The 17,086-nt window shown below is 49.6% G+C and overlaps 6 protein-coding genes across 6 annotated transcripts; 5 read left to right on the top strand and 1 right to left on the bottom strand.

The window, feature by feature from the left end:
• Positions 1–1,448: 1,448 nt before the first annotated feature.
• On the top strand, positions 1,449–2,295 carry SNOG_00479 (hypothetical protein; the record flags this gene model as incomplete). Its single annotated transcript, XM_001791112.1, is given in 2 exon segments — positions 1,449–1,961; positions 1,981–2,295. The coding sequence occupies 2 exon segments, from the start codon at positions 1,449–1,451 to the stop codon at positions 2,293–2,295; spliced, it is 828 nt and encodes a 275-aa protein (XP_001791164.1).
• Positions 2,296–5,232: 2,937 nt separating this feature from the next.
• On the top strand, positions 5,233–5,538 carry SNOG_00478 (hypothetical protein; the record flags this gene model as incomplete). The annotated part of the gene is made up of 2 exons (XM_001791111.1): positions 5,233–5,271; positions 5,392–5,538. 2 exons carry the CDS (start codon positions 5,233–5,235, stop codon positions 5,536–5,538), a joined length of 186 nt encoding a protein of 61 aa, XP_001791163.1.
• Positions 5,539–6,621: 1,083 nt separating this feature from the next.
• On the top strand, positions 6,622–11,784 carry SNOG_00477 (hypothetical protein; the record flags this gene model as incomplete). The annotated part of the gene is made up of 1 exon (XM_001791110.1): positions 6,622–11,784. The coding sequence occupies one exon, from the start codon at positions 6,622–6,624 to the stop codon at positions 11,782–11,784; it is 5,163 nt and encodes a 1,720-aa protein (XP_001791162.1).
• Positions 11,785–13,067: 1,283 nt separating this feature from the next.
• Positions 13,068–13,621, top strand: SNOG_00476 (hypothetical protein; the record flags this gene model as incomplete). The annotated part of the gene is made up of 2 exons (XM_001791109.1): positions 13,068–13,193; positions 13,244–13,621. 2 exons carry the CDS (start codon positions 13,068–13,070, stop codon positions 13,619–13,621), a joined length of 504 nt encoding a protein of 167 aa, XP_001791161.1.
• Positions 13,622–13,639: 18 nt separating this feature from the next.
• On the top strand, positions 13,640–14,721 carry SNOG_00475 (hypothetical protein; the record flags this gene model as incomplete). Its single annotated transcript, XM_001791108.1, has 2 exons — positions 13,640–13,889; positions 13,919–14,721. The coding sequence occupies 2 exons, from the start codon at positions 13,640–13,642 to the stop codon at positions 14,719–14,721; spliced, it is 1,053 nt and encodes a 350-aa protein (XP_001791160.1).
• Positions 14,722–15,558: 837 nt separating this feature from the next.
• Positions 15,559–15,895, bottom strand: SNOG_00474 (hypothetical protein; the record flags this gene model as incomplete). The annotated part of the gene is made up of 2 exons (XM_001791107.1): positions 15,559–15,635; positions 15,739–15,895. The coding sequence occupies 2 exons, from the start codon at positions 15,893–15,895 to the stop codon at positions 15,559–15,561; spliced, it is 234 nt and encodes a 77-aa protein (XP_001791159.1).
• Between the last annotated feature and the right edge of the window lie 1,191 nt (positions 15,896–17,086).

Below are 17,086 nucleotides of genomic sequence, written 5' to 3'. Positions count from 1 at the left end.
TCCAACGGCATTTAAACTTACTACGCACCGCCCTAGCATAGGTACTGACCCTGTTCTCCAATACTCAGCATAACTTGTTCGCCCTCTCATCCTTGGACGCACTTCATTGGAAACCTGGTTCTTTGCGGCACCAGCCTCAAGGCTAAGTGCGATGTTGCAACACCATTTGCTATGCAGATCTATGGCAGCTCGAACTAGCGAATTGCGGAAGTCTTATAAGGGCAAATGAATCAAAAGATAAGGCGCTGAAGCATGCGAATAGGGGATTTGGTCTTCGCATACATGAATTCTGGTAATGACGGGCTACAGCAGTCGCCCTGTGAACTGCGCGCTTGAGATGACAGTGCGGCAGAAAATCGAGTAGGCTATCTCTGAATTGACTAACCACTGCCGCCATCGAACGTTCTTTAGCGCAAATGTTGTTTGTAGTTCGTCAACCCTTTGCAAGGCTCAACTATCAGAGCTTAATCCAGCCCTTAACCGGCGATGAACCGTTCTAGGCGATGCACGCGGAGACTTTCCAAGCAATCAGAAGAACGAAACAAACTAGTCTAAGCCGTCTTGGCGATTGCGAATGTCCAAGAAGGTTTGGGCCGCTGTCAAACACGAGATTCTCGAACTTCCCGTCCATGGCTAGTACCAGTAAAGAACATGCTCATCCATGTCATCAGCGCCGATAAACGGCAAACAACGATAAGCTTTTTCGACAAGGAAACTTATCCGAACCTGGCGTCAGAATTGATGATGGTGTAATGTGTTCTTCTCTTTTGGGTCATCTCCCAGTCGTATCGTGGCTGACCTTGAGGCTACCTGAATAGGAACTATTGTACATGCTTCTACCATCGTTATATTCAGATTCCAGAAAAGCATTAGATCTGCGAAATGCACAGTGAATCTCCCCTTCCTTGGACTGAAGCATATGGTGGAGGTCTCGACGCGGCAGCATGTCTGACTCGTGTTGAAAGTTTGGCCCTACACGCAATGAGGGGTAAAGAGCCTGGGAGTACTACAATAATGCTACTCTCCCGTAACGCCACCTGATTCAGGCGAAATAGTCATATCGCCTTGCCTTCATTCTAGGTTTGCTGTCTCGACATACACAAGACTAGGAAGGCATGAGTAGCTTCACGGAACACTAGCGCTCCGTAAGTGCCAGTATATTTTCCAAGCTTGAGCCTGGAAGTCGAGTGGGTTTTCAGGGGATTTGCATCAAGCTAAATATTATCAGGAAGGTATCATTGGCCACTGTAGATTTGCCATGGTGCTAGAGTACCAGAAGTCTATCTGCGAGGATGTATACGCGAGTTGCGAGGATGCAGATATAAAGGAGTGCAAGCACCACTGGTCTATCTCCTCTACTACCGGTAGAGTCCAGAGCTGGTCTATTCTCTTACCTTTGGATCTCCAGATATTCTTTGTATCTACTCTAGTACCATCACTAAGCCATCATGAAGTTCTCCGTTGCTTTCCTGACGGCAGCGCTCGCCACCTCAGCGGTTGCAGCTCCTTGGACGCTCGCCGACCGGATAAAAGCCCGCGCAGAAGGCAGACAACTCCATCATTCCAACCCTTCCAAGGCATTTGGAGCCAGTGAAGAACGGACATTCAGCGCCCAGAGCGATGAAACCAACAACACAGTCTATGGCCCCCACTACTCACCCACTTGGGGCGGTGCTGTCCTCCGTACTCCCTCCCGCAGCACCTTCAAGACAGCCACAGGTCGCTTCACCGTTCCCGTCCCTAGACACGTTCCTGGAGCCGGCAAGGAATCAGCAGCAGCATGGGTCGGCATTGACGGCGACACATGCGAAGGCGCAATTCTCCAGACCGGGGTAGACTTCACCATCGACGAGAACGGAAACGTCAACTATGAATCGTGGTATCAGTTCTTCCCCGCCGATTCTGGCGACTACATAAACTTCAAAATCCGCGCCGGCGACGTCATGCAGGTCGACGTCAACGTGCTCTCATCAACCACAGGCACGGTCAAACTCTCGAACCCTCAGCACCGGCCAGAGCATGGGAAAGACGTTGACCGCAGCACGGGGATCGGAGCTGTGTCAACAGAATGCCGAGTGGATTGTGGAAGACTTTACATATGATGGGGTGCAGGTCCCGATGAGCGACTTTGGTATGGTGGTGTTTACGAATGCGGCTGCTACGCATTCTGATGGTAGTAAGGAGGGGCTTGAGCGCGCTACGGTCTTCAATCTCCGCAAGGACGGTGATTATTATACGGAGGCTACTATCGACAGCGCTTCTCAGGCGACTGTCAATTTCACATACCGGTACTAGGCAAGAGGTATACAGCGGTATCCTCCAAGGCAATGTCGCGGTGGGTGAGGTACAATTTAATGTAACGTTTTGCTCGCGAACGAAACATCTTGCTACAATCAATCGGGACAGTGAACCCTCGCAATGTTTTGTCATCTGCCGCGTCACCATAAATGTGTTTGATCTTGGATTTTTCTTTTGGGTAGTCGAGTCGGCAGACGGGACTTTGTATCCCACCTGCTATGATGCTTATGCATCTGATCACGCAGCGGCAATCAACTACCTATAGTCCTAAGGGTAGCCAGACACCCATGAAGCACCAAAGCAGGTTTATGCACCTATCATTAACCCCATCACGTTCACAGTGAGCATGTCATCAGCTTTTCTGGATACATCAAGATACATCCAACACGAAAAAAAGGTCCTTGAACAGGCTTTGGGCACGTGGAAGATACTTCAAGCTTTAGACAAAGCTTGGAAATATCGTCCTATTTAAGCGACTGGTTCTGAGCATGAATGATCACGAGATCGCGGTACGGGGCTTGTTGACAATCTCGTTGGGAATGAACGTAGTTTGCAGCCAAGTTCACCCATGTTCACGCGTTTTCGAATCTTACAAAATAAGGCATACAAAGAAATTACTTCGAATAGTCCTTGTGTGAAGGTCTGCATGTACCGGAGGTCTTCATCAGTGCGTTGTGAGAAGTCTTGAAGACGGTTTAGGAGAAAACTTTGTATACTACATATCAAGACTTCATAGACATCTATAGACCGCAACCATGAGCATATCAATATCATAAAGGGAGGCTTTCTGGCTCTGGAGAAAAATGTTGCGATAAGTCTTAATGCTTGTGGAGAGACTTGTGTCGGCTCAGGATTTGAATTGGTCGTGCTCATGTGATAGCAATCCCTCGGTCATCATAACTGTTCGGTTGGTTGGTGCGCACTGGACAAACGGCAGCATGATTTATGAGTACAATTACTTTGCTCGCCCTTCTCCGGTCTTGGGCCAGCTCTTTCACCATTATCTCAGTGACGTTCGTACCACCTGACAGCTTACGAGTTCCTTCAGCACTAATGTCTTTGCTACTTGCAGTCCTGGATACATGTGGTGCAAGCGCACCGCTGACAGTGGCCACGCTACGTCTCGGCACTGTTCGTTCTGACCCGACCTTAAGGTGCCAAGCTCAATTAATTCATCAAGAGCGTCGCCAAAATAGCTTGCAGTCTGTAGGCACAAATTGTATATCTGACCCGCGCGGCGCATATATGAAGGAGTTGAAGGCAATGGTGAAGAATGTACAGCTAGATAGCTCAGTGTCCTCGTGTAGACGGAACCTGGCAATAGCAAAGTTCGTGTAACCTTTTGCTTAGAACCCGAGGTGTTTGATGTGGATCCAGAGAGATCTGCAAGCGGTTTTGCGGGTATACGTCTTGTGTTCTAGACGCGTCTATCCAGCCTTCATATATGTGCATGTTTTTGCTCTGCCTATCGTCCAAGGACCGCTTTACCCACGCGGTTGGCTGAAACCACTTTTCCTGTAAGCTTGACTGAGGTTGGTAATCTCCCGGTGTGCCGAAGCAACAAGAACTGTGAAATCTTGTGCTTGTCGATAATGTGTCTCATCGGTCCGATCTGTACGGTTTTTCACGTTGCGTGCCTTACTTTATGCGAGTCGCGTTTTCATGTAGAGTGCCTAATCGGGCGCAAAGTCAGCGAACATGTGAAATGAAGGGCCGTCTCTGATCCTTTCGGCGCATTGACATCGAAGCCGCATGATCGCTTACAGTAGGTAATGCATTCTCCACGCTTCCCAAAACGTACGGGAGGGCCGGAAGTCGTTATAACTGGCAACGATGAACACCGCTGTTCGGCGCGCGATTCATTAGCTCGATTCATTAGCGCGATTCCGCCGAGTTGGAAGATCCCACAAGTCGTCACTCGGCCCTTTTGCGGACTATTTGCGCCTGATTTCGATGGCGTAACGTCCCGGACGTTTGATAGCTACTCGTGCTTCTAGCTTTACCGTTCTACGCGCGCGCTTGAACAAATGCCGAACGCAAAGAATCTTGCAAGTCGGTACCTCATCCTTGGGAATGGTTTGCGCCAAGGTCCAGGCGATTCAGTAGGCTCCCCGCTACTGTCCCGCGACTAGTGGTGTATCAAGGCACAAATATTCGAAAGGTAGCCGCATCGAAGTACCAATGACACAATCTTCACCGAAAACTCGATTACATTAAGAAGGTGCTTACATCGTCGCTTACCTCTTTCAACGCTAGGAGGACGAGCCGACTTGATGTAAATGGGTAAAAGGAGTGTATATGCAGTCTTTCGGGTCAATAATGTGGATGTCTCTAGCAGGCTTTGGAAGTGTTGCGGTGAGACTCTTGGTCGGCTAAGATCACACATAACACGGCTTTCTGCACGCAAGCAGCTTGGGCGGAACCGGCTGCCGGTGTTATGGAGAGCACAGATAAGCAGTGCGTGGGGGTGGATCAGGTGCTGAGGAGAACTGAAGAAATCTGTTCGACAACATTGCCGCATCAGCGGAAGAATAGGTACCTGGTGCTCCTGTGGAGACGCCTGGTCGTTGTAGCCCACTTTCCGTGACCGGTTTACAGACCATAGGTTGACGGGCCACGCGCACGCGATGAGCAAGGGAGGAAAAAATGTTTGCATGAGCAGACGCGAGATAGTCAGAAATTTGCATGCGCATGTCAGTCGACTGTGTCGAAGTATAGCACCCTTGCTAATCCGATCGGGGAAGTGGAGCTGACTCAGCATCCAGATCCTGTGCAACAAGCAGGGTCTTCCATGCTGCGCCTGCTGCGCCTGTCGCGCTCCGCGGGGCGAGCCACAACCCTCTCTCCATGACCCGATCACGGAACAGTACTTCATCTCTCCAGTCTCGGTATCATTAAGATCAATTTACATGTTGCAGGGGCTTGGTCATCAAAATGTCGACGCCACGCTTGCGTTCCGTTTCACGGCAGCGGGTACCTGTTCTGCCACGAGACCGGTCCTATGCCCTTTGCGCAAACGACTCCGCGGATTGCGCATCATGTCAGAACTAGTTCTGGGTACTAGTGAATAAGCCCAGGACCTAGTCGTCCTAGATCATACGAGCATGGCGCGCTGCTAGTGTAGCAACATTTTACCGCAAGAGCTTGGATCGACGTTGGACGCGACCATCACTACCCAAGCCTCTCTCAGAAGACACTGAGCTCGGTACACCTACCAAGTTGGAAAAGCTCCTATGTTAGTTGAAGGCCTTACATGCGTCCTTACAGTCTGTCAAAGCAGGTTCCACACGGCTCCGATTGACTGCTGCCAGGACTATCGTTCGTTGCGCCTAGCATTGACCACATGCTTAGGAAAAGACGGTCTCCGTACCAATAGTACTCCATGGAGACCCATGCGAAAGGCCCGCGAACAGGTACCCAACAGATCGTCCACGCGTTCACTAAGCAGAACCACGAAACGGCCCGAACGCCTCATACAAAGTGCGGTTAAAGATGACAGGGCCTGGAAAAAGAGCGATGTGTATTTCGCTGATTCGATCGGTCCCATTCCGGACCAACTGGTCGTATTTAATCGCAGCACACATCGCGTGCGCTAGCAAAGAGCGAGCATGCTAGGCCCGACAAGGGAGAGGATGGCGGAATCTGCGATGCTCCCTCGACACCGGCCGCCTGTCTTTCTTGCGGCCTCTGATCTTTCAGTCGAAGTATGCTTAATCTGCTTTCACGGTCAAAGTACATTTTGTGGTAAACGATCATCAGCAGCATCACCCCATTTACACTCCTTGCGATTGTCTGCCCTTCCATCACGGCGGACAACTCTCAAAACAATTACATAGTTTCGGTACCGTCCGGGTCGAGCCGCGCGGAAATGCCGACGAACTATGCATGCATCCTCACGGCAGACAGGTGGGAAAATGGAGACGCACGGCGAAAGGCTCAGATTGGTAGATTGTGGGCCAGCTAACGCGCGGAACACAGATGAACTAGCAAGAGTGTTAGTTGAACAAGGGTACACATCAAAGGATGCCCTTGCGGCAATTGTTTGTAAAAGATAGCATGTGAACCGATAGTGGACTGCTGAGATATAAGACAGTAGTGCTTTCGATATTGTCCGGTCAACCCTAGGCCATGGCGACCCCGGATGACCCAGCGACGCCAGCCTTGTCTCTATCTGCATCTAATTCTTCGTCTCCAACAGCTGCATCTTCCGTCCCGCCGCCCACCGGGACTTCTGAAATCCAATATGACGATGTAGCAATCATTGGAATGTCATGCCGCACAGCTGGTGGCAATGACTCGCCCGAGAAACTATGGCGGTTCATAATGGACAAGAAGGATGCGTCGGGAGAGAGCCCGAGCTGGCGCTGGGAACCATGGGTGCGACGAGACACTCGCAACGCAAAAGTCATCGAGAAGACCATCTCCAAAGGCTACTTCATTGAGGATCTTGAGAACTTTGACGCATCCTTCTTTGGTATTTCACCCAAGGAGGCCGAGCAGATGGATCCTCACCAAAGACTTGGCCTGGAAGTTACGTGGGAAGCTCTCGAAGACGCTGGAATTAACCCACAGTCACTCTCAGGGTCTGACACTGCTGTCTACGTTGGTGTTGACTCGGATGATTACTCCAGACTTCTACTCGAAGACATACCCAACATCGAGGCGTGGATGGGGATCGGAACCACAGCGCATGGCATTCCTAACAGAATCTCATACCATCTTGACCTAATGGGCCCCAGTGCTGCGGTAGATGCGGCGTGTGCTTCATCCATGGTCGCCGTCCATACAGGGAGACAAGCCATTCTCGCAGGAGAATCGCGGATTGCAATTGTGGGTGGAGTGAATGTTTGCTTGTCCCCGGCATTATTCCACATGCTAGGAGCAGCTGGTGCACTCTCTCCGGATGGTGTCTGCCTTTCCTTTGATGAGGAAGCCCGCGGTTACGCTAGAGGAGAAGGTGCTGCAATCCTCATCCTCAAGAAAATGTCGCATGCGATCATGGACGGAGATCACATTCTTGCCACCATAAAAGGAAGCGCCATCGCTCAGGACGGAAAGACAAATGGCATCATGGCTCCAAATGCCAAAGCGCAGGAGCTGGTGGCCAGGAAGGCCCTCAAACAAGCGGGTATTAATGCTTTGACAGTAGGCTACATCGAAGCTCATGCCACATCGACCCCTTTGGGTGATCCCACGGAAGTATCTGCTATCTCTGCAGTATATGGAGTGGGCCGCCCCACAGATACCCCAGCCCTCATCGGATCTATCAAGCCAAACGTTGGCCATCTCGAGGCTGCCGCTGGTGCCATCAGTCTCGTGAAGGCAGTGATGGCGGTCCAGAAAGGGATCGTTCCCCCACAGACAAGACTTAACAAACTCAACACCAGGGTGGATTGGGCGAAGTCCGGTCTGCATGTGGTTCGAGAGAGCACGCAGTGGGGCACAGAAGATAGTCCTCGTCGTGCTGCCATCTGTTCTTACGGATACGGCGGAACGGTGAGTCATGCCATCATCGAGCAGTTTGCACATGCCGCAGACCCATTTACAGCCTCAACGAGTGACGATAACCACCCCACTCTCCTGTTACTCTCCGCACCGCAGGGAAAACAAAGACTGCCAGCGCAGAGTGCAGCTTTGGCTGAGTGGATCTCACCAGCCGGCGCACACGAAAGCCTTAGATCTATCGCAGCAACCTTGGCAACACGCAGAGCTCATCACGAAAACCGTGCCGCTTTTATCGTCTCTAGTCACACAGAGGCTGCCGAGACGCTCAATCTCTTCTCCAAAGGAGCAGAACATGATTCAATTGTACAAAGCCGCACCCTGGACAATAACATCAACAAGCAAATTGTCTGGGTTTTCTCGGGGCATGGAAGTCATTGGTCAGGCATGGGCAAGCAACTTCTTCAAAATGCGGTTTTCTACCGTACTGTGGCGCCACTGGACATTGTTGTGGTACAGGAACTAGGCTATTCTGCAATTGAGGCCCTCAAGACGGGCAGATTTGAAAGTTCGGGCCAAGTCCAGGTCTTAACATATATGACGCAAATTGGTTTGATTCAACTCCTCAAGGCCAAGGGCGTCCATCCCCATGCGGTAATCGGACATTCCGTTGGCGAGATCGCTGCGTCAGTAGCCGCCGGCTGCCTTACTCCGGAGGAGGGAATGATCATAGTCACAAGGCGTGCACGCCTCTTCGCCAAAGTTATCGGTTGCGGAGGCATGTTCCTCGTGAGTCTGCCGTTTGCTGAGGTCCTCGCAGAGCTAGGTGGCAGGACTGATATAGTGGCCGCTATTGACTCATCACCTTCATCCTGTGTCATCAGTGGCCTCAATGCGCCCCTGGAAGAATACGTCGAGAAGTTAAAAAATCGAGGTATCAGGGTGTTCCAGGTCAAAACAGACATAGCCTTTCACAGTCCCATGCTTGAGGTTCTATCAAAGCCTTTGAAAGAAAGCTTAGAAGGTTCACTAAACCCACAGCCGCCAAATATCAAGCTGTATTCGACATCCCAGGCGGACACTCGACACCCAGCTCGCAGAGATGCAGAATATTGGGTTGACAACATGGTCAAGCCAGTATGGCTTCGACCTGCCGTGACCGCAGCTATCGAAGACCATTACAGGATCTTCATGGAAGTCTCAACCCATCCAATCGTGTCACATTCTCTTGATGAGACCTTGGCTGAGAATGGGGCGAGCGACTTCACTACAATCCATACGATGAAGAAAGAGCAATCTGCCGAAAAATGCATTCTTCATGCTGTCGCACAACTCTGGACTAAGGGCGTCAAGATCGACTTCAAGTTCCTTGGTCGGCAGTGGAGTAGAGAGGTTCCCAAGATTCGATGGAGCCACAAGCGATTCTGGAAAGAGGTGTCGACAGGCTCTGCTAGTGCTCAAACTGTACACGATCCTGACAAGAACAACATGCTTGGCCAGCGGATGGTTGTCGCCGGAACTAATATGACAATCTTCACCACCGCTCTTGACGAAAGCAGCAAGCCATTCCCGATGCCACACCAGCTTCACGGAACGGATATCATCCCGGTCTCAGTCTACGTCAACACTTTTATCAAAGCGACTGGTGGCAAAGTACTCTCTAAGATGGAGCTTCGCGTACCTCTCGCGGTCACGAACGATGTCCGCAATGTTCAGGTCATTGTCGATGGACAGAGTGTCAAGGTTGCTTCACGTCTTAGCTCTTCAGACGATATGTCATGGGTGACGCACAGTACTGCATCTTGGGAGAATGAACCAAGTGCAAACGTACTACCATCTCTGGACGTATCATCCGTTATCAAACGAATTGGTACCCGCGTCTCGGAAACATTCTCGGTAGACTACCTCAAGAAGACTGGCGTGTCAGGGATGGCATTTCCATGGGCCGTCAACGACCATTATAACAACACTAAAGAGATGCTTGTAACGCTCGACAACGACCCTGAACATGAGACAATGTCATGGGATCCTTGTTCATGGGGTGCTACACTTGACGCTGCGACTTCAGTCGGTGCTACTTTGTTCTCACGCGAAGTCAAACTACGCATTGTCTCGCACATCGATAGGTTGACCATCTATTCGTCCGATCCACCGCCGAAAAGATATCACCTTTACGTAACCGAAGCAAGCAGCAGCCAAGTCCATGCTTGTTCCGCGGATATCTCTGTACTTGACCTGAGTGGTACACTCCTGGCCAGAATCGAGTCAATCAGGTTCACGGAGGTTGAAGCCACACCAACGAAGAGCACAAGCATTGAGAGTGGGGTACATCAGATTGCATGGGTTCCAGCCCGTCTGTCCGAGAAGCCTCTGTCACTGGAACAAATCGTACTTGTGTCTGAAGACGATGCAAAACTTGAGCAATATGCGAATGAGTTGCAGCGACAGGCTCCAAAAATCGTGAAGTTGACCTCGGCCGCCAAACTTCGTGATAATGGGGCGCTGTTCATGCGTGAGAAGAACGCGACCGTAATCTATTGTCCAGGTACAGTTACATCGCTCGAGGATGTTGCAAGCGCATCTCATCGATTTATCTGGGAGGTTGCAACTGCGATCAAATTCCTTGTCGAGAACAGCATTTCTGCAAAATTCTTTGTAATTCTTGATCGCACCTTCTTGGCTGGATCACCTACCGCGCTGGCCCAAGGTGCTTTGTATGGTCTTGCTCGCGTCGTCGCCTCGGAGCATTCTGACATTTGGGGTGGACTCATCGACAACGAAGGCCCGCTTTTCCCGGTGATGCCACTCAAGTATGTGCAAGACCAGGATATCACACGTTACATCGACGGAGTCCCAAGAGTTGCACGAATGAGGCCATTCACAAAGCAACAACGCTATGCGCCTTCGACCGCTCGAACTCTTCTGCCCAAGCCCGAAGGTACATATGTCCTCACCGGTGGACTAGGTGCTCTTGGTCTTGAGACTTGCGACTTCCTTATTGAGAAGGGTGCACGTCGTATCGTCGTAATCTCGCGGCGTGATATACCCGCTCGTAGCCAGTGGTCAAAAGCTTCTGAAAATTTAGCGCCAATTTTGGAAAGAGTGAAGGCCATGGAGAAGACGGGTGCTAGCATTTACTTTGTTTCCCTTGACATTGGCGCTGCAGATGCGCATCAACAACTCCTTTTTGCACTCGAGCGACTTTCACTACCACCCGTCCTCGGTGTCATTCACGCAAGTGGTGTGCTCGAAGACAGCTTGCTAGTGGATACCACCTCAGACTCTTTCGCACGAGTACTCTCGCCCAAGATCTCCGGCGCCCTCGCACTGCACAAAGCTTTCCCTCCTGGCACTCTCGACTTTTTCGTGCTCTACTCTTCAATAGGACAGCTCGTCGGAACATCTGGACAGAGTTCATATGCTGCCGGCAACTCTTTCCTCGACGTCCTGGCAGCACATCGTCGGAGTCAGGGCGACAATGCAATTGCTTTCCAATGGACAGCTTGGCGCGGCCTAGGTATGGCCACGTCTACCGACTTCCTGACCTTGGAGCTGCAGAGCAAAGGAATAACTGATGTCGGTCGCGATGAGGCTTTCCAAGCGTGGGAGCACATGTCCAAGTACGACGTCGATCAAGCTGTCGTTACGCGTACCTTGGCGCTTGAAGCAGATGACATTCTCCCATGTGCGCTTCTCGAAGAAGTTGTTGTTCGAAAAGCACGCGCGCAAGATCAGAGTGCACCTGCATCTGGCAATGCGAGCGACAGCAGTGGTCGCCCAACAGCGAGCGCAGATCTCAAGCCTTGGCTTGATGTCAAAATTCGAGAGTGCGTCGCCTTGGTCATGGGCGTTGAAGACATCGAGGAGATCGATACCCGTGTGCCCTTATCGGATTACGGTGTTGACAGCATCATGACTATCGCTCTTAGACAAAAGTTGCAGAGCAAACTCAAGATCAAGGTACCCCAAACATTAATGTGGAATTATCCAACTGTTAGTGCTATGGTGGGATGGTTTCAGAAGCAGTTTGAGGAAGGCCAGTAAGACCGCTTGTTCTGGCAAACTTACAGGTAATTCTTTCCTTCTGTGTGGCGTGATGATAGATCGTACCAAGTATGTCTGGAACGTGAAATATTTTCTTTGAGTAGACAAAGTGGCGTGCCTCCTTTGGCGAGGCGTGTCCTATTCTTTTTTCCTAGTAGGCGACCCTTTCATAGTTTTAGACGCTTAATTTAGAGCTTTTCATGAGACGTTCGAGAGCTAGTCAATGTTTACCGTGACAGTCGAAGCTGTAGCAGAAGACTGAAAGATGGAATGACGTCATGTCACCTCGCCTCGATACCAGGTGCAGCAATAATTCGTGCGCATTCTGTCTAAACTCAACCTACTGTTAGAGAGCAACTGTCATCTTATATATAAGCCTAAATAGACTTAGTAGCTAATTACTATGTTGCGAAGAGCTAATCAATCTTTGGAGTTAGACAGTTTAATAGAACTGCCTTTGAATATTGTGAGTCTCAAGTGCAGCGATTCAGCTCTCACCGATAGCAAGTTAGCTCTAACCCATGCTTTTTTTATATGTTAAAGTGGAGCAGTAGATATTCTGATTGGATATATATGGTAATAAGATCTAGTTGATGTGCGTCGCTCTTATCAAGTCTGCATATGCCTTTGCTAAGATTAGTACTGCGAACCAAAGGCTTTTGACTTCTAGTAGCGTGCCTAAGAAAACAACGATGACAGGATTAGTGCCGGATTGCTGCACTTGAGACTCACCGATAGTGCTCAGAATTATGGCGCACCATGCACTTTAGCGCGGTTTCCCACTCTTTCTGGCTTTGTTCTCGTGAAAATACAGTGTATTGTCGAAGTCTGAGTGTCATTTTGATTATCTGAGTACTCAGCAGCAGATTAGATGTGAGTATACTACCGCGCTTGTAGTATAATAGGTACTTACTGCACTAGGATATGATGCAGTCAGCAATGTATACTGCATCGCATAAAGCTGAGTCATACGATTAGATCCTTGAAGGTCCAAAGTAGCTATCCACTATCCGACAACAACGAATGACGACAGCACGCTCGAAGCCCGATTGCTCAAAGAGATCGACTCTGTCAATGTTGCCCTTTCTCATGTGCCATTATGCAGTCCAGGATGGGCGGTTAGATTTGAGACCATGCGTCATGCCGGCCAGCAGCGTGGTGCATATCTCACACCGTTCGATGGAAGAACGCAGTGTTGATTTCGAATCGTGGCTAGCATATGAGGAAGCTTCGTTCACTCATTTCGCTCACAAGGCATTTGCTGTTGTACCCTGTCGATAATCATGTCTGGAAAATTGACAATTGTGCCACTTGCTGATACCAGTAACTTTGGCGTGAAAGCCGATCAGAATACCAACGATGAGCAGCAGCTTGTCACTGAACAGCAACATACCGGAGGAGCACTTGAGGTATTGTGATGGTGGCCAAGACAAAACATACCCCGCTAATTGTTCCAAAGAGATACATCAATGCACCATCAGCCATAAATTTCTCCTTCCTCCTTCAATGCTCATGGGAAGCAGCAGCAGTAACTTTCCAATTCTCTCTTACAAACGGAGGGCCTGCCTCTATCGCCTACGGCAGCATATTCTCTGGTATCGGCACTACACTCATAGCTCTATCTCTGGCAGAGATGGCCTCTATGGACCCAACCGTTGGCGCACAGTATCGATGGACCGCTGCCTTTGCGCCTAAGTACAAAAGATTCTTCGGTCTAATGCAAGGTTGGATTACGGTATTCGCCTGGATCTGTTCCTGCGCATCAAATCCCGCACTCATGTGCAACATCATCGTCAGCCTCGCAAGCTTTAACAACCCGGAGTATATACCGCAATGATGGCATTCCACGCTTATCATGTGGGCTCTGACGCTCTGCCCTTTCATCGGCAATTTCTGGCTGCCCAAATTCATCAACATTCTGGAAACTGCAGGAGCAGTTTGCCATGTCACTTTCTTCTTCGCTAGCATTGTTACATTAGTTGCAATGGCGGAAAAGAACCCCGCAAGTTATGTTTTCAAGACGTTGACACATGGTGCTAGCGGATGGAATGATTCAGTGGTCGCATGGGGTATTGGCCTCTTGACAGTCGCGTATCCTCTGACTGGTATGTAGAGCCCATATTAACTATATCAGACCCTGAATCGCCAACTGAACTAGGCTTCGACGGCGTGTTACACATGAGCGACGAAGTGAAGGGTGCACGGGTTCGTGTTCCACGCGCGATGATATTTTCTGTTGTGGTCAATGCTACCATGCAATTCCTTTACATGGTCACTGTGCTCTTCTGCATTGGCGACGTGGATCGGGTGACCGCCTCGCCTTTACCCATCATTGAGGTTTACTACCAAGCGACAGGCTCGCGTGCTGCGACAAACGTATTTGTCTTCATGTTTATTTTCATCATTTTCGTCTCGTTTGTCAACGTGTTTGCCTCGGTCTCTCGACTTCTGTGGGCTTTCGCCCGAGATGATGGTTTGCCATATTCTCGAGTCATTGTAAAAATACACCCGAAGCTGAAGATCCCGGTTAATGCCCTCAGTATGGTTGCGATCTGTCTTTTCGTGCTTGCACTTATCAATATTGGCTCTAGCACTGCTTTCAATGCTTTCATAAGTCTGCCAGCATTAGCACTATGCATCTCCTGCTTTTTTCCTATCTATTTTCTGTTCTGGACACGCTTATCAAGATTTCGTCCAGCGCCGATATCATGGGGACCCTTTAAGCTTGGTCTCGCTGGACCGTTCGTCAATCTCGGTGCAATGAGCTACATCGTCTTTGTGGTCATTTGGATGCCTTTTCCGGGTAGTCTACCCGTCAATCGACTGAACATGAACTATGCGGGACCTATACTAGGTGGGGCGATATTGGCTGCTGTGTTGGATTGGTGCGTGGATGGTAGGAAACGATTCCGAGTACCTTCCACTGAAAATCATTAAAGCATCCCGATACTCATGGACACGAGAGGTTCCGAGATTTTTCTTGCCTTGTTTATGTGAAAGCAACCAAGACTCGCGAATAGAACATTACTACATGATGCACGCTAGTGACAGCCTGAGGGAATAAATCAATGCCCTTACTCTCCGAGACCGAGCTCTTCCTTAGCGGCACTTCCCGTGCTAATATATATCGCCTTGCGTCTCTGCTCCCTACAAAAGTTGTCGCGAGTTCTTCTTGGAGCTCATAATCACGTTCCCGCGACCATTACGTTTCAACAGCCCCAGAATCGGCTTGTCTCAATCGAAATTCATACTTAAGCAATCCGCCGAACACCTACACCTATAGCAACAACAAACCTAAAATGACGGCCTGTTCCAATCATGGAAGGCCTATTCAGCTTGGCCCTCGATGTGCGCACTTACTACCTGATTTACGCCTCGATCACTTATGGACTGGACGTTGCTGACGTCTTCAACTTACAGATCGTCTGTAATGAAGCTCAGAGTTTGTGCGGCAGTCTGAAGAGGACCTAATGAAACATCAACAATCAACCGCAACTTTACTTTTGAGATGTGGTAAAGTTCCATACACTGCATGCGGACACGAATACACTCATCCTCGAAGATTTCGCGTCCCGTTTCTTCTGTAGAGCAAGCACGACGAGCCGAGATATTGATAGTATTCCCATACTGCATCTTATAGCGAAAGATGGCAGGGACTGTGAAAGGCTTCACAATCTCCTACTCGAAGAGAATTACAGTGTGACGGAAGAACACGATATCAGCACAGCTATTTCCACGCATGTCCGCACAGCCGCCTTTTGGTTCGAGCAAGGCTCACCTCTCAATGAATTGGGAATGATCAACATCCTTGTCAAAGGGCATAGCTTCGTACCCGTCAGCTACCCAAAGAGCTACAGTACGTGGGTACTTCGCACCCTCTGGTATGAACGCGTAGCTCCATGCCCTGACCGCGGGTCATTCCTCGGAGCAATGTCGTAGTCAGTAATTACTGACTGACAGGAAACGCAAAGTCCATATGCCCGAACAAATTATTTTCGTTCCGAAACTGCCTCGTTCTTCGTATTGTTGGGGGCTGCACTGTTCCAAGGTCGTAGCGTCCAGCTCCGCAGTAGGGCCGTCGATCGATTCTCGGGCCGGTACCATGCTCCATCTTGCAGGGAGGTGACTAGTATGAGCTTTATTTGGCACGACCGATGTATAAAACATGATGGCACATGAGCGCAGTTCTAGAAAGCACTTCAGGTTCGACTTCAAAATCTTCCTTTCACCTCTACACCCAAGCAGCACTTTTACAAGATGGTGTCCCTCACAGGTATCCGAATCCTGGCTGCAACAGTCACTGTGTCGATGCTTGCGACCACCGGTCTAGCAGACTTCCACATTTTAGGGTGTGCTAATAATGAGAATGATGCCTCTGCATACGCATTTGTCAGTCTGGCTCCATGATACCTAATCACCAAAAATGCAGCCAACTTCTTACTGACACGGCTTCTAGGCCAAGGCACTTCCCTCCGATCGATACAACTGCGATGGACTTGGGAAGGGAGGAAATAGCCGGCTTGTTATGAATTGGGACGGCCTCGGTCAGGCACCTTCCTATTTCCGAATCGTCAGTGACACTTGCCGCAAGACATACAATCTCTACAAGAATGGTGACAAATACGATTTCTTCGAGGCTGGGGGTAACGGCAAGGCACTGGGTGCATGCTATCCAAATTCAGGACCGGCATTCACATGTACAAACTTAGTACCATTCGAACTTGTATGTCGGGAAAAGTTTGTGTGCTATGGACCTATATGCGCATATTGATATCGGGCGATGACCTCACATCTGCCTGGTAGCGTGATCAGGACGGTTATGGATTTCTGATAGTAAATTTCTTTTAACCCTAAGTCTTTCGCTAGCTTCAGCATGCCCGTGTGTCTCTTATGACATGTCGTTGCTACAATCTTCCTTAGAATTCCCTCGTAGAGGGGATGTGACTCTAGTTGACACGAACCCATCTCCTACTAAAAAAAGAAAACGTTTACAAGCTAGTTCGAGAACTTATTATATGATCCAGTGACACATCATTCATCACACGATCGAACACACCTGAAAGCTGGACAAGGGTTTTCACCGGTCCGTACGATTCGTTGGATCAGTGATGCACCTTTTCTGTTGCAGATGGCATCGTCAGCCAAGCTCACGCAAGCTGTGTTAGGTCCATTTTATCAGGTATTCGATACGACAATGTTCATCGCAAGGCGAGCCCAATGTAAGCTGCAACACATAATTTGGGCATTTTCGATGCTAACAGGTGTAAACGGTACTTTGCGACCGCTTCTTCAACAAGAACAC

The sequence above is a fragment of the Parastagonospora nodorum genome, assembly GCF_000146915.1.
Source record: "Parastagonospora nodorum SN15 chromosome Unknown scaffold_1, whole genome shotgun sequence".
In the NCBI taxonomy this organism is placed as follows: Eukaryota; Fungi; Ascomycota; class Dothideomycetes; order Pleosporales; family Phaeosphaeriaceae; genus Parastagonospora; species Parastagonospora nodorum.
Note: the sequence above shows the minus strand (reverse complement) of the source record. Positions and strands in the feature narration are given on the sequence as shown.